The sequence below is a fragment of the Hyperoodon ampullatus genome, assembly GCF_949752795.1.
Source record: "Hyperoodon ampullatus genome assembly, chromosome: 17".
NCBI classification, from domain to species: domain Eukaryota; kingdom Metazoa; phylum Chordata; class Mammalia; order Artiodactyla; family Ziphiidae; genus Hyperoodon; species Hyperoodon ampullatus.
The window spans coordinates 42390317-42415495 of NC_136930.1; the positions used below are offsets into that span (position 1 = coordinate 42390317).

The 25179-nt window shown below is 33.6% G+C and overlaps 1 protein-coding gene across 5 annotated transcripts in view; it reads left to right on the top strand.

Moving 5' to 3' along the window:
- The window catches only part of VPS13B (vacuolar protein sorting 13 homolog B), a gene marked incomplete at both ends in the record, with an annotated part of 778321 nt that overhangs the window by 330879 nt on the left and 422263 nt on the right, over positions 1-25179 (top strand). For all 5 annotated transcript variants that reach the window (XM_079722541.1, XM_079722545.1, XM_079722542.1 and 2 more), the window contains one exon: positions 9381-9615. In XM_079722541.1, the coding sequence (XP_079578667.1) occupies positions 9381-9615 (235 nt within the window). The remainder of the gene's footprint in view (positions 1-9380; positions 9616-25179) is intronic.

Here is a 25179-nt window from a genome sequence, read left to right on the forward strand (position 1 = left end):
TTCCTTTGATGCATTGGTGGCATGAGATAGGAAGGTGAGACAACATGAATGCAGGAAACATTTAGTGCCTTTACATTGTTTGAGATTGATTGTAGAAGCAGAAAACAGACAGTGCTTTTAAGATATTGCTGAACACTTATATTCAATGTTACTTTCCTTAATCTATAATAAAGACTATCTCCTTATGATGTCTTTCATTGTATATCACTCAGTCCTTGTACAAGCATTTACCCATGCCACATGATAGAGCTAACTAGACCATGTGTGGTTTTGCTCCTGGTAACTATTTATATTTATTCACTTAATTATATGTAGCTTCTCTTATGATAAGGTCTTTAATCTCAAGGACATATATTACTGATGGGAATGAGGATGCACATGGACAACTGTATCTCAGTTTTATTCTTTTTCTCAATTTGGTCAACCTCAATCTGCATTCTTAGCTTACTCTAGTCTGTGGTCATAAAAAAATAAACTTAAGAAGTCTTTCTTATTTCTTGTGTTTCTTGTGTTTCTTATTTCTTGTGTTACATAATGCCTTACTGACCTTTATGTGGTCCTCTAATTTCACTGTTTTAACACATTCTGTTTCTACTATTTAAATCACCAATAAAATAAAATGTTTTTTCCCTGATGAGTAATACCCATAATCTTCTTATGTATTATTTTGTAATCTTCTAGACAGAGTAATCTACGGTGTATTTAGTAGTCAATAAATGTAAATGCTAAAGTGATTAGTAAGTTAAGAAGATGAGTAACTACTTTGAGCACATATTTCTACTATAATTATTATATAAATAAATAACAGTGAACTCATCTGATTATAGTTCAATCTGAGGTTCTAAATTATAGTTTGACACAAGTAATATTTCATGGAAGAAAGGAATAATCCAAATATTATTAGATCTCTTTCTAGCACTTTACCTTACATATCATGTTTTTCGTTAGCACTGTACTTTAAGCCAGTTGTATTCAGAAGTTAGTTGTATTTTGATTTCATTAAACTGGGACCAAAAACTGTGGTAGGAAAGGTATGTTTTCCTTGTGTCTTTTCTGAGACTTATTTAGTGTGTAATATATTTTCATGGACATATCTCTTAAATTTAGATGTCTATCCTACTACAAAAATTTGCTTTCTTTTGACTCTCATCTACAGCTTTCTTTTCCTGGCAACAGAGCTCCTTTCTTTTTTTGCTCAGTTTTCCTCCTCTATTCTAGTGAAAGTGCTTTGATACCAAAATAACCTTATATAGTATTCATTTCATATGTATGAAGTATGTATATGCAATATATATATATAGAAATAGAAGTTCTACTATAGTGGGACTGTAACAGATCTCTTGGACTTTATGTGTCTTTTTAATATTAATTATCTTGTACTTTCCTCAGAAATGTAGCTCTGGAGTTGATAAAGAGGTGGAATATAATTTGAGGATTCGCTCCAAGGCCCTATTGCTCTTTAATATGTCCTACTTCACTTTATGAAATTTCTTATATCCTTTCTGTTAAACATTGTATTTCCCAAAAATTTCTGTTGGAATATAAGTATTTACTTAATGATCATAAGCATGTTAACCTTTTAGTACCCTAGTATAAACTCTTTATTTTTTAAAACAGCTACTTGCCTAGTAATACATTATAGAATGCTCTTTCCCTCCATTTATTATTCTTTCATTCATTCTCACATTCAGCACTTAATATTTGTTATAGATTGTGCTAGATGCTGAGGAGACAAAAGAAATATAACAGTTCTGTTGGTCTAGCAGGAAAAAGGCAAAGAACCATTCTATGAAGCATTTTGTGGGGAGTGTCTCTTAGAGAGATCCCTTAGAAAACTATTATGATCCAAAAGAAAACTGGAGATGTCAAGGTAAATGTCATTTACTGAAAGGATACCTAGGGCATGCTCTGCCAGGTTCATGGTGAATTTGGATACTATCTCAGATTAGTATTTATTGATTTATAGAATTAGATGATTTTATAGCATTCTCCAGAAATAATAGCTATAAAGAATATATAGCTGTTTGAAGTTTACTTTGGTTCTAAATATTATTTCATGATGATATAAGTAACTGTATCAAAAATAACCTTATTCCCTTTACCCATTCCATTAAAAAAATGGACTAATTTAGTGTAATTACCCTTTTTTGATATCATTTTGAGAAGTCGTTGTAACAGGGACTAAGAAAGCTAGTATTAGGTTACCTGATAATTTGACGGCTCTAGGAAAGTCTTCCAATTTAAGATTCCAAGTGATATGAGGTCGTTATGATATTTGTAAGCCAATAAGTAAACACATGAACATTCCACAACATAAGATATTCTGGAGAACATCCTCCTCTGCCCAGGATGAAGTAACAGGGCCCAGATTTATCTTTCTGCCTGAAACAACCAAAAAATGGATAAAGTATATTAAACAATGGTTTCAAAACACTAGACGATAGGGAAAGTTAGACAGCAAACCCTGAGAGACTTAAGGTAAAGTCACCAGAACCTAGTGACTTAATGGATTTGGAGAATAAGAGAAAGGAGGGAGTCTAACTGGCATTCCAGGTTCTGATCTGGGTAGATAGTGATGCCATTACATGATAGGAGAAGCAGCTTTTCAAGGTTAGCAGCAAACTGGGAGTTTGAATTTACACATGTATTTGAAATGCCTTTGAGATATCCAGGTATCTCTTAGACTGAATATTCATATCTGGAGTTTAAGGAAGAAATATAATTTTGGAAATCATCTACAGATGGTTAAAACTAGGAGAATTCAAAAAAGTATGTTAAGTTGAAAGAGCAGTGGGCCAAGCAGATACCATTTCTAAAGTAGTCAGTATAATAGAAAGTATCCTTGAAGGAAACCCTAAAGGAATGATCAGAAATGTAGAAGGAAAGGTCAGAGAGTTCAAGGAAGCCAAGGATGTATAGAATTTCAAGGAGCCATTGTTCAGCACTATCAGATTCTGGATGTTAACTCTGGGCTTAACTTTGCTTATCTGTAATATGAAATGGCTAGATTAAGTAATGTTTAAGGTATTTCCAGTTCTAACGTTCTTATGTAATTCTTTTGGTTCTTTTGCTTGTTTTGTAATGATGCAGTGCCTTCATTAGCTTTATCACGAACAATGAACTTAATCTTATATGTCATTATGGATTAGTTATAAGTAAAGATACTGATGTTCCTCTTTATTATTTTTTTTATTTTGGCTAAATACACATGTAACATTTACCTTAACCATTTTTTTAAGTGTACAGTTTAGTCTGATGTTCCTCAGTTGACTAAGCTTATTGTGTATAAGTTAACATTTAATTATGGGAGTACTAAATGATGTATATTTGTATAGATTATTTTGAAAATGATCAAGGCACCTTGCTTGCCTCACTCCTAGTCCCAGGCCTGTATTATACATACTATATATTTAGACATTTCCAAATGTTAATATATTCTGAAAAAGGTCAAAAATAAAACTAGATTCTGATTCAATGATCAAAATCTAGGCCCTAAAACTGAGTTTTTTTAAAAAGTTGTGTCCATTGTCCAAGACATTTTATGAGCCAAAATATAAAAAAGAAAACCCTGAAGTTGTCATCAGATTAAACAAAACATCATAACTTAAAGCCATCGAAGGATTATTCTTTTAATGGAAGTTTGAGCAAGTAAATGTGTTTGGAATCAGAGTTTCTGGAAAGTTGATTTTGGAGCCAAAGTTGATATTTACTAAGCCCATGAACTTTTTTACTTATTTTAGAAAGACGTACATTGCATTAAGACATCAACAATATTTGTGATAACCTATTTGTTTTTCAGTGGGAAAAAGAACTTGCATACTTAACTGTAATTGGATTGTTTTATAGTGCTAAATGTAGTGTTGAACAATTTTTTAATATGAATTTGGTTTGGGGGGGTCCTTTTCACCATAGATTAGCATAAGCTCATTTTTTTTTGCAATTTTTCTCCGTCTGCTCATCAGCAAAGCTCCTATCTATTACATTTTTTATTCCAGAACCACATAATTGGCAATGGCAAGCGGTTGACAAAATAGAAGTACTCTGACCTAGAATTCATTAATAAAGGAGAACATTACCCTGGTTTTTGCCAAACTCAAGTCTTTTTGTCTTTTACATTGAAGATCGTGTTGCTGTCCTATGGCATTTCCTGGGTGTTTTCCGTAGTTTCTGAAGTCTTCTGACTGTGGACAGTATAGTGTAATGGACACTTTATTTTCCATACAAAGCATCCTGATCTCCTTCTTTTTGCTAATAATCTTTCATTCCTTTTAGGAAATGACTTTCCATGTTCTGTGATATTTTGGTGAGAGTGTCAAAGTTTCTCAAGCACCATAGCTAGTTAAGCTACAACAATTGAATTTTTTCTCCCAGAAAGTTATACATAGCATATGACCAGTGATGCAGTAATCATATTGCATGATACACTTAATGTTCTCAAGTCCAGTGAACTTCCTGGCTTATCTCCAGGATGAGATAAGACAGTTTAGGCTGCACATATCAGTTGTCAATCACATTAATTATGAAAGTAATTATTTACATTTAATACTTAAAATTTGCACACAGAGCTATATTTTTATTTATAGGCATTGAGAAAGTGACAGCAGTTGCATGGTAGTTTTTTAGAAAGAGGAAGTCTGGAATACAAATCTAGGAATTTTTTTTTTTTTTTTTTTTTTTTTTTTTTTTTTTTTTTTTTTTGCGTTACGCGGGCCTCTCACTGCTGTGGCCTCTCCCGCTGCGGAGCACAGGCTTCGGACGCGCAAGCCCAGCGGCCATGGCTCACCGGCCCAGCCGCTCCGCGGCACATGGGATCCTCCCGGCCCGGGGCATGAACCCGTGTCCCCTGCATCGGCAAGCGGACTCTCAACCACTGCGCCACCAGGGAAGCCCTTAGGAATTTTTTTCATGTCTTCCCTTGACAAGTATCTATGGGAAAAGTGTGGAGATTTGTAACACTCACTGTGGAAAAGAAGACAAGGTGCACTTTTGAGGTTTTTAGCTAATGCCCTAAATTGTATATATTTAGATTTCTACAAAATGAGAAGATATCCCAAATATTTTCATAATGTATTGAGAATTTTTAGAATAAGAAAACAATTTGGGCTGTAGCTTATTTATGTTTCATAGTGCAAATATAATACTACTTATTTTGTTGGCCTCTGTATGCATAGATAGCTAAACAATAAGCAACAGCATTTTAAAATAAAAGTATTGTGAACATCTTTTATAAATCCATGAGAACTAATATATGAATCTAGTGTATAGTAGATATTTAGTGTATGTTCATTGACTTTGTTTATTTAGTGAACATTTAGGTGGCAGTTAATATGTTACATCTTTATATCAAAGCTGAGTTCCCTCCTTTACAGATGAAGATTCTGAAGTCATGGAAAGACTAAATAACTTGTCAAAGGTTCCACAGCTGGTGATGAACCCATCTGGCTGACAAGTCAATTTTATTAATTACTAGGTGTCTCTGTGAAATGAAATGATGAACAACATGCATTAAACAGTTATTTTAATTAACATCAATATCTGGTGCTAATAAACATAATTGTGTTCACTTATTTAACAATTATTTAATAGCTAGTATATGCTAGGCGCTGTACTATGTACTGAGACTGTAGCATGAACAAAATAAGCACAGTGTCTGACATTATAGACTTTATTATGCTCCAGTGAAAATTATGTAAGGCTATTAGTACTTTAAAATCCTCTTGTTTCAAGTTTCTTAAATGCTGGGACTATGTCTTTAGTCTCTGTTTTCCTGACTTCCAGCTCAGTTAATGGTGGATGTTAAAGAATGCATGAATAAAAGAAAGAAAAAGTGAATGAAAATACAACCTGCAATGTTTCTTCACTTTTATTTTTTATTTGAAACTGTTTCCTGAGGAGTAAAATGCATTCATGCAGAGAACATTTCATTCTGTAGAAATTTTCTAACTATAATTATCACTAAAGTTTCAAGGTTTTTTTTTTTTTTTTAAATAAATTTATTTATTTATTTATTTTTGGCTGCGTTGGGTCTTCATTGCTGTGTGCGGGCTTTCTCTACTTGTGGTGAGCGGGAGCTACTCTTTGTTGCGGTGTGCGGACTTCTCATTGCGGTGGCTTCTCGTTGTGGAGCAGGGCTCTAGGCGCGTGGGCTTCAGTAGTTGTGGCTTGCGGGCTCAGTAGTTGTGGCTCGCAGGCTCTAGAGCGCAGGCTCAGTAGTTGTGACGCACAGGCTTAGTTGCTCTGCAGCATGTGGTATCTTCCCGGACCAGAGATCGAACCTATGTCCCCTGCATTGGCAGGCGGATTCTTAACCACTGTGCCATGAGGGAAGTCCAAGTTTCAAGTTTTGAAGAAAGGAAAACATGTTATTTGGGAAATAGGAGCATTATTTAAAAGGGCAGAAAATATAGTGTGACATTTTAAAGCATTTATATAAAGTTATTCTGTATAATGGACAGTGGGCTAATTAAAATGCTTATTAGGTTAATGTATAAATGAAACCTGTCTTAGTCTCTTCTTTTTAACTCAGTTATGGTCACAATTATAGAGCACACAAATTAGAAAAATCAAAGTTTACCAAACCTTACTTATGGAGGATGGGGGTACAAATGGCATATATCTTTTCAAACAGCACTTGAAACTTCAGAAAAAACGGAACTTGGAACTTAAGAAAAAATGCATGACAATCATTTCATTTATTAAAATAATACCGAATAATTTCTACTTTATTGGTTTATCCTCAGCATATGATACTTAGATATGTAGCCCTTGACCTAATAGGAATCAAAATAGAGGTGGTTCTACTTCAAGAATTTGTAATAATCCCTTCACTTTAACACATGAATGTGTTCAATATTGGCAAAAGAACATGTTGCTACCAAAACTGAAATAAGATCCTTGAAACAGAAAGGATGTTGCCATGGAAAAATGAAGTAACACTCAGTGCAGCTGTGATGCATTAATGAATAGGATATTTTTTTAAAAGATCATTTGTGTTTGGTGTGGCTCAGAGGGTCCCAACCAGATGGTTTCCATGAACATGATCTGACCCCCGGTTTGAGGACTTCTTACTGGCAGATTACTTCATTCTCTTTCCCTTGGATTGTCAGATCCTTACATTAATACAAAATGTACTGCTGCAGATTTATATTCACTTATATAAATCACTCAACATTTTACATTAAAACCACAATTTTAGACATACAGTTTAACAGTTATTTTAAAAGTGTAAAAAGATTTATGTGATAGCTTTAGTATACATAATAGATGTAACATTATAATAAGTTTGAACAATTTGGATTATGTATATGTTTTAGTTCTTATCATTAAAAGAATCCCCACAATATACATCATTTTTTAGAAAGTTTATTTTTTACAGTTGTTTTGTATGTCAGGCTAACATACTGTTGATTCTGTATGCATTGCTCAGGTTGTTTTAATTTGATTAAATAATTTATTTCCAAATTAGTGGAAATTTGGAATACATTGTGATTTTGGAAATTTTGGCACAATTTAAATTTGTTTCTCAGGACATCTATGTATAAATCTGTGTATGGCGGCATATTAAACTAATTATCTCACATTGTTGGAAGCATTTTTCAACATAGCATCAATATCTAACACAGGGACTTCTCTGGTGGTCCAGTGGCTAAGACTCCGTACTCCCAATGCAAGGGGCCCAGGTTTCATTGCTGGTCAGGGAACTAGATCCCACGTGCCGCAACTAAGAATTCGCGTACGCTGCAACTAAAAGATAACACATGCTGCAATGAAGATCCCGCATGCCGCAACTAAGACCCGGCACAGCCAAATAAATTAAATAAATAAATAAATATTTTTTAAAAAATCTAACATAAAGTGTTAAACACTGACACTTCATTGTTTGACCTTAAAACCATAATTAATATAGGAGAATATGCTGTCAGTGTGCCACTTTAACTTGTGCACTTTAACATCACTAATGCAGTTATATATTTTAAAACATAAATGTAATACATCTGAGACAATATACACTTCTATTTCAGAAGTTAAAAATGTTGTGATCTTAAATTGACAATGAACTGCTTAACCATATACATGCTTAAATTAAGCTACAAGATAAAATTCTAAAACTAAAAAATCTCATACTTCATGAACGAATGTACTTTTTTTTTTGTAAAATTTTACTTATATTTTTCTTCACTGAGTTCATCAGTTTGTCCATGCACAGAAATATTGAAGGGAAGATGAGTAAGTGTACTTAACTTGTAAGACTGGCAAATTATTTATCATATCAAGGAATTCCAGACCTGTTACATATCATGCTCTCACTAAGGAATATATTAACCCCAAGAGAAGGTATATTACTTTATTCTTAGTTATCCTTTGTAAAATATGATCTCTTTGTTATTTTAAGTTGCTAGACTTAGTTGCTATCCAAACATTTTTCAAGCAAACAAATTTTAGTTTTTATTAGATAATACCTTTGTATGCCTTTGTATGCCAAATATTTTATAGAAAATTAAAGGTTATATTTTGTATTTTCTTAAAAATAATTTAAGTATGGTAGGCTGTTTGGGCAGTTCACTAACCAGGTACAGAATATTACCTTGTATGAGAGTCACCTAAGACTAATAAGCTTTAACTTACATTGCTTTTGAATTAAAAACTCATGATGTATTTAATTTTTTATTTGGTCTTGCTTAGTCTTACTTTAACTCCTTTAGGCCCTGGCAACCTAAGTAACTACACTGGGGATAGGGGAACATAAAAATTTCACTTGAAAGCATAATTTAGGTAATAAGTTGAAGTATGATAAAAGTAAGGAATAACACTCTGATTTTTAAAGTCTCCTGAATTTTTTTCATTACTATATGTTATAAACATGTTCTCCTTTAATGTTTGTCTAGAGATGTAATCTGAACATTTAAAATATTCTTTTCTTAAATTTCAGTATGTGAAGTAAGGGACAAATTCACATAGATATATCTGTTTGTGGTTTTTTATTTTTTAAAGTAAGAGCAATAAAATGCTAGTCCGTTCTAAGGCCTTAGCTGGTGTTAACAAAATGTAATGAACTGCAAAAAAAGGAGGATTTTCTCACCTTTTTTTGCCAGCACATTTTCTAACTCAATCATGTTTCTTGGAAGGAACTGTGGAAAGGCAGATGTGTTTTCATTTCATGTCACTGTGCTCTTTTGATCAAATTTATAGCAAGAAACAATACCTTTTCAAGTGTTTGTTGTATTCTTTAGTGAAAGGAACTCATAAAGACATAAGTATGGGGCATTTTCTTTTTTTTTTGGCTTGTCTTTGTATTCTGGTAAAGATATTAAATGTTTGAGGATACATTTACTCTCAAATTTAGTCTGATCCAGATATTTTGATTCTGCTTTTCTTTCTAGCTTGAAGTACAATCTTGTTGTGTGTTCATCCCAAGTGATAGCTTGCCTTCCCCAAGTACAATTGTATCTGGTGACATTCCTGGAACAGTAAGAAGTTGGTACCATGGACAAACCAGCATGCCAGGAACACTTGTCCTCTGTTTGCCTCAAATAAAGATTGTTAGTGCTGGCCACAAGTATATGGAACCTCTGCAGGAGATTCCTTTTGTCATCCCACGACCCATCCTTGAAGAAGGTACTTTTTTTAAAAAGTCTTCCTATGGTTATTATACTATGGTTATTATATTTTATACTGATATTTTTAGTTTTACTGCTTTTTTTTTTTAATGCCAGTGCATTCTGAATCAGTCTTCTCATTGAAAGAACTGCATGGAAATGAACGAAGTGATCTACAAAGTAGATCTACAAAGAGAGATATACAAAGTGAATGAACTAAGTGATGATGTTTATTGATAGCCACACCTTTTATGTATATGGAGACTATATATATATATATATATATATATATATATGTATATATGGAGACTATCTACAAAAGATCATATAGAATACAGTATAATCACTGAAATGCTAAACATAGATAAAATTAACTTGAGAAGAAAGTTGGTTTCAGATGTTTGCATTAGGCTGAACTAAGAATTATAAGTAGGTTGATTTTAATTTAAGCCACTTGACTTATGAATGGATGCATCATAAATATATAATCAAATGAATACATTATTTACAGCAAGCATGATGTATTTCTAGATTACTCATTTATTTAAATAAAGTAGATAATTGTGTGATGATTGGAGCCATGGATCTTTCTTCCGTAAATACTTGATTTCTGATGTTTCAGTGTTTTCAGTTGCAAGTTCATACCCTTTTGAACTTTGATGTATTCATTTCAAACTGTGTGAACCTGGAGAAGTTTTGAGTCACAAAGTAAATAATGTGAATCTATATTTTAATAACAAGCCTCAGATTTTTTGACAGTGCTAAATAGGTCAACACCTTGTTCATATTATTAGGATGTAAGTGTCTGAATCCTGATATCGTTCAGATTACCACAGTACTGTTATTGAAACGCAGGTACAGTTTGCAATTTTTGATTTTGACTTAATGTCGATTTCTCTCTCCTTTTCTCTATTGAAATTTCCATTGAAATCTAGTTTTCGTAGGTTTATCAAAAGTAAGCATGATTTTACTGGCAGAAATTAATGTTGGTACTTAATGATGTGAATACCATTATCATAAAATCATAGAATTGTGAGAGTTAGAAGGAACTTCTTTAGAGTTCTTCTTAAGTGCTCTTTGTCTTGATAATTTCTCTAGCATATTGGACATAGCCGTTCTTTGTTATTTGTTTTTGGTTATAGGGAATTCCTTATTATCACAATAGCTATTACATGTCATATCAAAGATATGCTAGACTGAAGTCAGCTCATAAAGCTCATAAAGTGAGCTGGGAGTGCTTCCTCCTGTTTTTAAAATTTTAACTCTGGAATAATTTTTGTAAGATTAAAATGATTTGTACCTTGATTTTTTGTTAAAACTCATTGATAAAATTCACATATTGTAAAATTCTTCCTTTTAAAGTATACAGTTAGATGATTTTTAGTGTATTTACAATTTTTATGCAACCATCACCATAAAATTTTAGAATAGTTTTATCACCCTAAAAAGAATTAGTATATCATTAGCACCTACTCCTCTTTCTCCCTTCCCCCCAGACCCTACGAACCACTTGTCTTTCTATCCCTATGAATTTGCTTCTTCTAGACATTTCATATGAATGAAATAACAAAATTTGTGGTCTTTTGTGACTGGCTTCTTTCACTTACTATTATAAGTGGTAAGTGAAAGAAGCCATCTTTCACTTCTTTCATAGAACCATTGTTATAGTATGTATGTTTTCATTCCTTTTTATGGCTGAATAATAATTCATTTTATGGATATACCACATTTTATTTATTCATTGATTACTTGATGGACATTTGGGTTGTTTCCACTTTTTGGCTATTATGACTAATGCTGCTATGTTCATTCTTGTACACTGTTTTTCATGGACATATGTTTTAATTTCTATTAGATATGTATAGTAGAATTGTTGGGTCATTTGGTAACTCTGTGTTTAGCTTCTGAGGAATTGACAGACTGTTTTTCAAAATATCTGTGCCATTTTACAATCCCACATCAATGAATGAAGGTTCTAATTTATTCACATATTTTTATGTGGAAGTATAGTTGATTTACAATATTAATTTATCCATATCTGTGTCACCACTTATTATTGTTGTCTTGTTATTGTCTTATTGGTTCTAGCCTTCTCAGTGGGTGGGAAGTGGTATCTAGCGGTGTTGATTTTCATTTCCGTAATGTCTAATGATGTTGAGCATCTTTTCATGTGCTCAGTGGCCATTTGTAGATCTTGTTCTGTATTTTCTTCTTCTATTCAAATCCTTTCTTTTTTTAAAAAATATTTTAAAATTTATTTTGGCTGCACTGGGTCTTAGTTGCAGCACGTGGGATCTTCGTTGTGGTATGCGGGATTTTCAGTTGCAGCATGCAGGCTTCTTACTTGCGGCATGCAGACTCTTTAGTGGCAGCATGTGAACTCTTAGTTGTGGCATGTGGACTTCTTAGTTGCAGCATGTATGCAGGATCTAGTTCCCCGATCAGGGATCAAACCCGGGCCCCCTGCACTGGGAGCACGGAATCTTACCCACTGGACCACGAGGGAAGTCCCTTTTCAGATCCTTTGCCTACTTTTTAGTTGGGTTATTTGTCTCTTTATTGTTGAGTTGTAAGAGTTCTTTATATATTCTGATATTAGACCTTTATTAGATATGTGATTTGCAAATATTATCTCCCATTTCTCCCATCCTCCATTTCTCCTGTTATCTGTTCACTATCTTGTTTGAATTTATTTAACTGTTTAAATAACAGTTTTTTTCCTTTATACTGTAATATATGTTAATTCCTTTTTTCTCCTGCTATATTGGAAATTATTCCTTAACTGTTTTTTCTTTCAATCTTAGAAATTAACACCCTTTCCTCAAAGTCAACTCTGGTCCTAGAAATATTAAGCTGCATATTTAATTTATTAAATTATGCATTAAATCAAGTTATTTGCTCCTGAACAACACACAGGTCTTAAAATACTTTTAATTCAATCATCCTCTCTGGATTAATGGGTTATCACTTAAAAAAATAATTGCTTATATTTATTGCATATATATAATCAGTGCAGGGTTTGGAAAATTTATTTAGTAAGGAGCCAGATAGTAAATATTTTCAGTTTTACCAGTTATGTGGTCTTGCTGCAACTACTCAACTCTGCTTTGGAGTGCAGAAGTAGCCATAGGCAATATGTGGATGAACTGACATGACTGTGTTTCTTTGAAACTTTATTTACAAAATCTGATAGCCAGATTTGGTCATGGGCCATGTTTGTGGACTCCTATACTAGTGCCTTACTAGACATTCCTCTTACAATTCAGTCCTTTATTCTAACTCAGATCATTTTCCTTTTGCCTTTTTGTGATGATATGTTGTTAGCAAACTTAATTTTGTTTGTTTGAAAGTGTCTTTATTTTGCCCTCCTTTTTGAAAGATATATTGCTGGTTATATAACTTCTTTGTTGGTAGTTATTTTTGTCTGACCCATTAAAAATTCCGTTGTGCTGACTCTTGCTTTTCATTGTCCTATTGACAATGAAAATATTTATCTGCAATGTCCACTTGCAGTTTGTGTTTCTTTGAAGGTATTTTGTCCTTCCTCTCTGGCAGCTTTCAGAATTTTTTAAATCTTTGTGTTTTAAAGTTTTAGTGTTGGTGTCTTTTATGAGTTCTGCAAGTTTTCTGGCATAATCTCTTCAGATATTGCCTGTGCCTTATTCTTTCTTACATATATTTTAGAATTTTTCACATTTTTACTCTATTATTCTTGTCTCTTCCTTGTACTTTTATATTTTTTCTCTTTGACTTGCTGACCTGCATTCTCAGTAATTTGTTTAATTTGATCCTCCATTTCATTAATTTTTTAAAGCTGGGTCTAATATGCTGTTAAACAGTTATTCATTGAATTTTTTGAAAAAACTTTTATAGAATTCAAATATATCATATAGAAAACTGCTCAACTCTTAGTTCACAGCTTGATACATTTTATAATAAACCTACCCCTGTTGCCTACATCTGAATCAAGATCAAAAATATTACCAGCACCCAGGAGATCTTCTCTAGTTCCTTGCGAGCCTCTCTTTCTTCAGATTCAAACTGCATCCTGACATCTAAAACCATAAATTAATTTACCCGTTTTTGAACTTTGTAACACTTTATTGAATTTAAATTTTTACTTATGATATTCTTTTCATTTTGATTGATTTTTAAAACTCCTTTTTATTCATAATTTTCAAGGCTTCCTTGTGTTTCTTGATACATGAATCATTTATTTTATATTATTGTCTAATTCCTGCCTACTCTTCCCTACTAGGCCTAGTATTCCTTGTGCATTCTTTGTTCTTTTTTATAGGGAGAGAGGTTATTTATTTTCTTTGGAAATTTGTCTATAGAATTTTTTTGAAGAGTAGCCAAAAGATTCCTCCTATGCATACTTGAATTTACTTCTGATACATTGGGAGTATTACCAGTTCAGGAACACTTGAAACTAAATTCCTTGTTAGAGGTTTTTTTGCCACTCATATAATAAAATTTTGAGTTAGAACTTACAGGATTGGCTGTGGTTATCAGTATTTTTCTTACTCTGTTCAAAGTTCAGTTTTCTGGTAGAGTTTTAGTTGGGTCATGTAGAGAGCAGAAAAATGGGGCAGTTTTATTTCTAGTCTACCCTAACATTAGTATCGTAGTCATTTGCATACAAGCCTTGTGTCCTGTTAAGTTCTACACTACAAATTGGCCTAGGGCTTTGTCTTTAATCAGCCTTACTTGTGAACCAAGGATGTTCAATTTCACCAGTTTTGAAATGCCTCAAGCGATTTGTTTACCTCTGAGTTTCTGGCTTCTCTCATTCCCTGGCATTAATAATCTTTACTTTTTGGAGAAACTCATTAATGATTTTAAGGAGATATTGTGTGTGTGCATGTGCGTGTTTGTGTGTGTAAACAAATATAAGTTTTAATCATAGTATGTGTTACATATAAACATTTTATAAATACATTCATCATTTTCATTTGTTTTTAGTGCAAGTGTCATTCAGGGAATGAAATCTACCATTGTTTCTGGAAATAGAATCCCCCAGTGAGGTTAAAGATGTTATGACAATATTATAGCCCCCCCTTAATGGATTTTATGAAAGGGCTGATGTGTACTACCATACTATTTGTTATCTCTTCAATACTCATTTCAAATCCCTCTTACTCCTGCAGTGCTCCTGCCAACTTCAACTGTTTGTCCTTTTCATGTGATAAATTGTTTTATTCTTATCTTGTTTTTCCAATACATTATGAATGTCTTAAGAACTACAGAAGTCTCCATCTTTAAAGCATAAGATGTTATTATATTCTCTGATTTTTTTTCTAGAACTGAGTTAGAATCTTAGTTTATTTTCAACTTTTAAAAATATCATATACCAGATGGAGAGGACTAGAATCAAATAGAAACTTCTAAAGTCTATTTTTCATACTCCCTAGGAGACTATAGAGTGACTATATAATCAACATTGAAACCTAAATTTTACTTTAGGTTTCAGCTTTTTAACCACCTGGTTATTCTCATTGGCCAAACCTACCTTGAGGAAAGGAGATTATTTCAAGATATTTAAAACTTCTTCAGGCATTAAAAAAATGGTAGATATTAACTTATGAAAGACCATAAGTATATATTTTTTCTTCATTTTAAATGTTGTTTTGTAAAAATATTTGAGTATAACCCTTTGACGCATACATGTAAAAAGTAGTTTACTCTTTATCTTTATACCTGTGCATAGATTGAGAAAGAATCTGGAGGTCTGTTCACTTTCAGTTTTCAACTAGTCCTCCTGGTTTCAGTGTCATTCCGCATTCTCTTTTTCAAATATATTTGAGTATTGGAACCTGTTGAAGGATGGTTGTCATGAATCAGATTAATCCTTTATGGTTTATCTCTCTGGGCCTCAGTCAGTCACTTGCTATTTATCTATTATATTTATATGTTTAAAATTTTCATGATATTACTTATCTGCTGTTTTGTCCTCTCCTATTCTCATCCTCATTTTGATTTATAATGCTTTTTTTCTCTCTCAGTGTCATTTTGCTGGTTTCAGAATGGAGATAAATATTTTCAGTCATTCATGATCAACCAAATATGCAATGTATCTAAATCTATACCACCTTCTGATTGTGCTTCTTTCTAGTCTCCTTCTCCAATACTATTATTGTTTTATGTTCAACTCATTTTTGTTCAGTAAATGTTTTTTGATAATTGTAGATGATGGATTTGGTGGGGGTCTGAGAGGGCATGGGCTCAGAGGAAGATAGGAAAATTGGAGGCAAGGAGATTAGATATTACATCTAGATATTCTAGTTGTCTGGAAACATGACTGTCAGAACCAGAATGGTGGTGATAGGGATGGAGAAAATGGGAAAGAATAGAGAAATAGTTAACAAAAAAACTGGCAAAACTTTGTGACTGGATTAGTTATAGATAGTGAAAGAGAAGTAAATGTGTAGAATAGCTCCATGGTTCCTAGCTTGGATGTCTGTGTAGACGTTTATATGGTTAATAATTTGATTACAAATAAAGAAAGAGGTTTAGTTTTGGGTGTGGAAGATGGGAAGGATGAATTTAGGTTGGCACATACTGTAGAGTGTTTGTGGGACATTCGGGTAAATATATCTAATAAGCTGTTGCATATATGGGTCTAGAGCTCAAAAGAGGAATCACTGTTAGAGATACACAATGTGATAGCAGGGAAAACCGTGAAAAAAGATGTGATCACCTGAAATCACTTATGTAGAGACAAATAAGTATAATCCAGATAGAAAAAGGGGGGGAACACTAATGTTCACTGGCTGAAAAGGAAAAAAAATAATCTATGTTGAAAACTGCAAATAAGGTGAGTACGGAAAAACCCATGAGGCAGTAGTGTCATGGAAGACACACAATCTAGTCATTTAAATGTAGCAGAGATGCCCAATAAGATAAGGACTAAAAGTTGTGAAAGGGATTTGACAATTTTGGGTGATTGGTTTCTCTTATCACAGTACTTTCAGAGGAATAGTGTTAATGCAGATCAGATGATGGTGCCTTAAGGACTAAACAGAAAGTGAAAAATTGATATAACAAATTTCCAATGTCTTTAAAAAATATTTGAGAAAGATGGAAAAGAGAGATGGTATTTAGATGTATATATACCTTGATATCCTTTGGTTGTACACAACAGAAACCAAGTTAGGATAATTTAAGCAAAAATGGAACTTAATGACACATTGTCTGTATTCTACTGTAGGAAACAACTTTGAATTTTTAGTTAAAATTTTGATATTTCACCATTTGACCCTGGTGATTATGAAGACCATGTTTTCAATTAAAACTTTCTTTACCTTTTATTTTTTTTAACTTGGATTTATAACTCCTGTGAAGTTATTTTTCTCTTGCTCTTTGTCTTTGGTGTTGCTTGGTTATCATTCTGGAGTTCTAAATTTCTATTAAAACCTTAATTTTTGAATCTAGTTGTTTAGATTCAAAATACAGTGATCTAGTCATTATGATATGAACAAAATGAAAAAAAACCCTTTAGCATTACAAAGATGATCAATAGGATGAACAAAAGGGTTCTCATTTTATAGATTGGAGCCTTCTTCTATACTGAACTTGGACTTCAAAGTTCAAAATGAGGAACTGTTTGTTGAAATGTGTCATCTGATTTCAGTTGCCATGGGAAGGGAGAGATGATCGCTAATATAGCCAGATCCAATCTATGTAGGGTGTGTGGGTCAAAATCAACATCTTGAATTTCATTAGAGAGCACTTGCAGTGAGGCTTGCAGATGTAATTTGCTACATCTAGCTCACACCTCTGAGCAGATGGGTTTCTACCCTGTGCCTAGCAGAGGTTTGTTTTTCCTTTTTTGAAAGAGTTCCCTGTGACTTTAATAAAATATTTTGACAGAGTTGGAAAGTAAAGATCATTTATAAATTAAAACTCTGCTATTGTTGGATTTAATGAGTTTTAATAGAAACTGATGTGAAAATTGTTGAGCATCTATGAAAAACATGAGGGCTATTTTTTCCATGTAATTCTGGTCACCTTAGTTGTTCATATGTATTGTTACAGTATAGATATTTTTTAAATATCATAGTTTGATAATCATAATTTCCACTTGTTCTGAAAGATGATGATGTACTATTGCAGTAGTTTTTTTCCCAGCTTTACTCAGTGTCTTTGACTTTAATTCTTAAACCGTATGTAAATGAGATTGCCTGGGTAAAAGAGGAAGCTCAGAAAAGAGCTTTAGATTTGTTCTTGATGGTGTTGTTTTTAAATAAATTTCTTGGAAGCCATCATATATGTATAACAAATGAAGTTAAGCTGTTGGACTGCCTAAACATATTAATATAATTGCTACAGACATTGTTCTCTTCTCAGTAGCTCACATTCATCCTGCTCAATCATTTGTTTACCTCTGGGTTCTATGACTTTTAAAGGCTGGAAAAGGAACCTTACTTTATTTATTTCCTGTTAATCAATTTTGCATTTTCCACCCTCCCACACAAACACTTATTTTAAAAACAAAAACCAATATGGCAGATCTAATATCCTGCTCACCTTTTAAAAATAAACTATATAATTTACATTGCCTTAACTATATAATTTACATTACAGATCTAATATCCTGCTCACCTTTTAAAAATAAACTATATAATTTACATTGCCTTAAGATCTTAAAAATATGGTTTTTAAATGATACCAAGGTAACATTCTAATTAATGGGAATTTTTAAATTCAGATACAGTTGACATATAAAAGTATGTAAGTTTAAGGTGTACAGCATGCTGATTTGATACACATATATTGCAATATGATTACCAGTGTGGTGCTAGCTAACATTTCTATCAGGTCACATAATTATCATTTCTTTTTTGTGGTGAGAACATTTAAGATCTAGTCTCTTAGCAACTTTGAAGTGTGTAATATAGTATTGTTGACTGAAAATCACTATGCTGTACATTAGATCTTCAAATCTTGTAGTTGCAAGTTTGCACTCTTTAGCAATATCTCTCCAATATCCTTACCCTCCAGCCCCTGGTAACCACCATTCTTTTATTTGTCTGAGTTCAGCTTTTATAGATTTCATATACAAGTGATATACAGTAGTTGTCTTTCTCTGTCTGATTTATCTAATTTAGCATAATGTCCTCATTAAAGGAAATTTGGAAAGCAAGTAACATATACAGGAGAAAATAAAAATCACTTGATGATGACCACTTTTTTTTAAATAAAGAAGTGTTTTTTTTTTTTTTAGTTTATTTATTTATTTATTTTTGGCTGTGTTGGGTCTTTGTTGCTGCGCACGGGCTTTCTCTAGTTGCGGCGAGCGGCGTCTACTCTTTGTTGTGGTGCGCGGGCTTCTCATTGTGGTGGCTTCTCTTGTTGTGGAGCGTGGGCTCTAGGCACGCGGGTTTCAGTAGTTGTGGCACATGGGCTTAGTAGCTGTGGCTCGCGGGCTCTAGAGCACAGGCTCGGTAGTTGTGGTGCAGGTGCTTTGTTGCTCCACGGCATGTGGGATCTTCACGGACCAGGGCTCGAACCCATCTCCCCTGCATGGGCAGGCGGATTCTTAACCACTGCGCCACCAGGGGAGCCTGATGATAACCACTTTTAACAATTTAGTTTTGTTAATTTCTTCCCATTGTTTTATCTTTCAACTTTTTGTTATCACATATAATACACATATAATAGTCATTATGTATAATGATTCTATTCATTATAAAATTAGGATACTAATGCCTGACGAAATTTTCAGTCATGTTTTTTTCTCTTACTGTTTTATATGAAGTTAACGTTTTTTGAATCCATTTCCACCTTAAAGTAAGAGGGTTTAGACTTTCACCATTAAATACAATGGTAGCTGTGGATTTTTTCATAGATGCCCTTCATGAGGTTGAGAAGGATCCTTTTTATTCTTCGTTTATTGAGACTTTTTATGCTGAGGTGGTTTTGGATTTTATCAAGTGTTTTTTTTTTGAATCTATTGAGGTGATCATGTGTGTTTTTCCCTTACTGTATGCTATTAATGTGATATATTTCATTAATCAATTTTACATAATTAATTGATTAAACTAATCTTTTTTTTATTGGAGTATAGTCGCTTTACACTGCTGTGTCAGTTTCAGCTGTAGAGCAAAGTGAGTCAGCCATACATATGCATATATCCTCTCTTTTTTGGATTTCCTTCCCATTTAGGTCACCACAGAGCACCAAGTAGTTTCCTGTGTTATACAGTAGGTTCTCATTAGTTATCTATTTTATACATAGTAGTGTATATATATATATAAATATATATATATATATATATGTCAATCCCAGTCTCCCAATTCATCCCACCCCCTCTTTCCCCCAAACTAATCTTGTATTTGGTGATATAGACCATTTGGTTATGGTGCGTCATCTCTTCATATGATACTGAACACGGTTTACCTTTTTATTTTTTTATCTGTATTCATGAGGGATTTTAGTCTATAGTTTTCTGGCAGTGTCTTTGGTTTTTATATCAGGGTAATGCTGGCCTCATAGAATGAGTTGGGAAGTCTTTTCTCCTCCTCTATTTCTGGAAGGGTTTGTGGAGTATTGGCATTATTTCTTTAAATATTTGATAGAATTCACCAAGTGAAGGCATGTGGAATAGCTGGACTTTTTTTTTAGTGGAAAAATTTTAAATGAATAATTCAGTCTCTTTATTTGTTATAGGTCTGTTCAAATTTTCTATTTCCTTTTTAGTCAGTTTTAATAAATTGTGTCTTTCTCAAAAGTTGTCCCTGAGTCTAAGTTGTCTAATTTGTGGGGATATAATAGAGTTGTTCATTGTAAGGGTTGTTGTTTAACCTTTTAAATTTATTTAGGGTTAATAGTAATATTCCTTCTCTAATTTCTGATTTTACTTGTGCCTCCTCTCCTTCTTTGAGGTTAGCCTAGCTAAAGGGTTATCAGGTTGCTATCTACTCAGAGAACCAAGTTTTAGTTTCGTTGGTTTTTTTCTTATTGTTTTTCAGTTGTGTGTTCTATTCCATTGTGGTCTAGAACATATATGGTATGATTTTAATCCTTTTAAATTTATTAAGAATTGCTTGATGGCCTAGCATATGGTCTGTTTGGGAAAATGTTCCATGTGTGCTTGAATGGTTGTTCTGTAGTAGTTGGGTACAACATTCTATGTATGGCAGTTAGGTTGGTTGGTTGATATTGTTGTTCAGTTCTTCTATAACCCTACTGACTTTCTGTCTAGTTATTCCGTCAATTGTTGAAAGTACTAGAGTATTGAAATTTTCAAGTATTTTTATTTAGTCATCCATTTTTTATTTAAATTCTGTCAATTTTTGCTTCATAGATTTTGAAGCTCTGTTGTTAGATGCATATGTGCATATATCTGTTACGGATTCCTAAAATATTGATCCTGTTATCATTATGAAATGTCCTTCTCTGCCTGTATAAAATGTATTTTCTTAAGTCTATTTTATCTGTTTTTTTTATAGCTATTCCAACTTTTTTATGGTTATAGTTTTTATGGTATATCTTTTTCATCCTTTTTATTTAAACATAGTTATGTTTTTGAATGCAGGTATTTCTCTTTTAGACAGCATTTAGTTAGATTTTGATTTTTTTGTGCAGTCTGACAATCTCTTATTTTTAAATGGGGGGTTTAGACCATCTATATTTCATGTAATGTTGATGTATTTTAATTAAATTGGTCACTTCCTATTTGTTATCTGTTTGTCTTGTTTTTTGTTCCCGGCTTCTCTTTTAATACCTTCTTTGTTTTAGGTATGTATTTTAGCATATCATTTTTTCATTTCCTCCACTGATTTTTTTTTTACTATGTATTAATTTGTGATGGCTCTAAGGATCATATTATGTTTCTGAATTTATCACACTCCACCTCAGATATATTTTAACTTAATTCTGGTAAATTATGGAAAAATTTTTTGAACATAGTTCTGTTCTCTATTCATTTCTGTTCACACATATATCACACCTCTATGTATCGTAACCCAGCAATACAGTGTTATATTCACTGCTCTGTATAGTCAACTGCCTTTTAAAGTACTTGAGAGGAGAAATGAGAAGTAATACATATATAGAATTTTTCATATTAACCCACTTATTTGTCATATCCAGCACCCTTCATTTCCTCCCATGGATTTGAATTAGCACCTGAAGGACTTACTTTAGTATTACTCAAAAGGCAGCTTTGCTAGCAATGGATTCTCTCAGCCCTTATTGATCAGAGAATGTTTTTATTTCACCTTAATATTTGTAACATAGTTTTTCTGGATGTAGAGTTCTTCATTGACAGTTTATTACTTCCTTTCATGTATCTGAATGTGATTTTCCACTGCCTTCTTTTTTTTTTTTTTTTTTTTTTTTTTTTTTTTTTTTTTTTTTTTTTTTTGCGGTAGGCGGGCCTCTCACTGTTGTGGCCTCTCCCCTTTGCAGAGCACAGGCTCCGGACGCGCAGGCTCAGCGGCCACGGCTCACAGGCCCAGCCGCTCCGCAGCATGTGGGATCCTCCCGGACCGGGGCACGAACCCGCGTCCCCTGCATCGGCAGGCGGACTCTCAACCACTGCGCCACCAGGGAAGCCCCCACTGCCTTCTGAATCGATTATTTCACGTAGAAGTCAACTTTTAAACATATTGATTTTCCACTATATGTGATGAGTTATTTTTCTTTTGCTCCTTTTAAGAACTTCTCTTGTTCTGTAGTTTTCAACAATTGGACTATAATATCTATAGGTATTTGTGTTTCAGTATTCATCCTATTTGAGCTTGGTTGAGCTGCTTGGATGTATATACTAATGTTATTCATCAGTTTGGAGATTTTTCAGCCATTATTTCTTCAAATATTTTTGTGTTCTTTTCTTTCTTCTCTCCTCTGGGCCTTCCATTTTAGGTTAGTACGCTTCAGCTCTCTGAGACTCTGTTGATTTTTTCTTCAATATATTTTTCTTGTTTTTCAGGATGGATACTTTTTTTTTTTTTTACTTTCAGGAATTTTAGAACATTGATTTTATTGTCATGTTTTTGCATAAGCAGTAAATAGGCTAACATTTCAGGTACGGGGTAATTATTCTGGAAAAGCGAGCCATCAAAATCAAGTTTATAGTTAACCTGACATGTTGACAGGAGCTATGTGAAAGTCCCAGAGATGTCTCTGAGTTACTGAAAATGTTAAAGATCAGTGTGCTCTGCAGGCAGGAGAGAGATGCAAAGGTAGACCCCCTCTGGGGAATTCTGTGGAATACAGATATGCTGGGCTAGTTCCCATACAGGCTGATGTGGAGGAGGTTCTAGGAGGGGTAATTTCATGTCCACCATTGCGCCTGTCCCTTCCATTAATGCCACACGACTTCTAAGGACAGTATGTGGCATTAACACGCTTGTTGTTCCAATCTTGGAGTTTTACTCACCTGACAGCAGAATGCACAGGTACAGAAAGTGTATCTACACCATGCTGGAAGTGGGGTTAGTGGGGGGTGGGGGCACTGCATTAGATTCCACAGGCCAGTGGGGGATTTAAACACTCACACCTCTAGCCTCTAAGGAAAGCTGCGACTTAAGCCAAATCCTAAGAGTTTATTTAGGCTTTGATTCAAGGACATGATGGCTTTGCCTTCCTAGATGCTCTTTCTAGATGCTCATGACCCCAGTAGGGTCATGTCTTGGATTTGTTGGATGGCTGATGCTGCTCCTCTGTTAGGCCAACAAGGAAAGGCTTATGGTACAGACCTTTACATGGCAGATTGAGTGAGAGTGGTGCCTGCATCCTGGGGAGACCACTGTCTCTGGACTCTGGACAGCTCTTGGTCTGACTGATCTCCCTAGCTACCTCAATGACCCCAAGTGCCCCGCCTGTTTTTCAAGATCCTGATAGCATTGGCTATCCTTATGTGTTTGTATATAATGGGAGATGTTGAATGCTTACTTGAATAGACTTGAACACAATCCCCAAGTACATTTCTTTAGCATGGACATTCTTCTCCCTCCCAGAAGCAGTTGTTTGGGGATTATCTGTTTTGCCTGATTTCCTTTTGGTTTTCTTCCCTAGTCAGATTGGATAATTTCTATTGATCTGTATTTAGGTTCATTGATTGTTTTTTTCTTCTGCCAGCATGAATCTGCTATTGAGCTTCTCTACTAAATTATTCATTTCAGTCATTGTACTTTTCTACTTTAAATTTTGATTTGGATTGGGATTGACATATATACACTAATTTATATAAAATAGATAACTAATAAGTGCTGTATAAAAAATAAATAAAATAAAATTTTGATTTGGTTCTTTTTTGTATTTTCTTTCTCCTTATGAGATTATTGATTCATTGTTTTCATACTTTCCTTGAATTTTAAAAAATCTTTTTCTCTAGTTCTTTGAACACATTTATAATAGCTACATTGTTGTCTTTTGTTATGCTTCATACAATATCTGTGGGCACATAGAGACAGTTTTTATTGACTGTGGTTTTTTTCCTGAAATAGGGTACACTTTCCTATTTCTGTGTTTGCCTAAAATTTTTTAAATATTCAGAATTTTAGGTGTGTGTGTATGTATTCTTCTTTTTCCCTGGAAAGTTGTTGTTCTTTTATGCTAGTTTACTTCTTTGTAAAGTAACTTCCTTGGGCTAAATCTGTTTCTTCCTAACTGTGTGACCACTGATGTCTCAGCTCAGTTTTGTTCTGTTCTTATTATTCTTGGTTTTATTTTTAACCCTGGCTTTTTAGGTATCACCCTTATGTCTTCTTATCTTAGTGGTCAGCCAAAATTGAACAGAGGTAGTTCTCAAATAAGGCTTTTGTCCTCTACTAATAGATAGATCTCTATATGTGTTAGGATTGTGTATTCAGTGTTCTGGCCATTCTTATACCTGCCAAAATTTTACTTTCCTCTGAGCCCTTCCACATGTCCTCTATACATATGTGTAGTCTCAGTGTTGTTTAGGAGTGTCCAGATAACTCAATTCTTCTGCATCCACTTTGCTTGTGTGCCACGGCAGTCAGGAATATGCTTTCCCCAATCACATTCACAATCTCAGGCTAGTAGAGCTGTTGACCCTCCCTGTTCAACCATTACTGAGATCATCATTTCAACGACAAGACTTCTGGGTGTGGTTGTTGTTCACTACTCCAGATCAGGTGACCTCTTTTTGACCATGGCAGCAGTGCCTCTAGTTTTTGTGGCCTGCCTTGCACTGGCAGAACCTCCTGGACTTTTGTTTGCTGGGAGTTTTTTGATTACTGATTCAATTTCATACTAGTGATCAGTTTTGTTCAGATTGTCTATTTCTTTCTGATTCTGTCTTGGAAGATTGTATGTTCCTAGAAATTTATCTGTTTCTTCTAGCTTGTCCAATTTGTTGGCATATAATTGTTTGTAGTGTTCTATTATGATTTTTTATCTCTGTGATATTGGTTTTAATTTCTCCTCTTTCATTCCTCATTTTGTTTATTTGGATCTTCTCTCTCTCTCTCTCTCTTTTTTTTTCCTTAATGAGCCTGGCTAAATAAAGGGCTTATCAATTTTGTTTATTTTTTCAAAAAAAACAGCTCTTGATTTCATTGATCTTTTCTATTGTTTCTTTGATCTCTATTTCATTTATTTCTGCTCA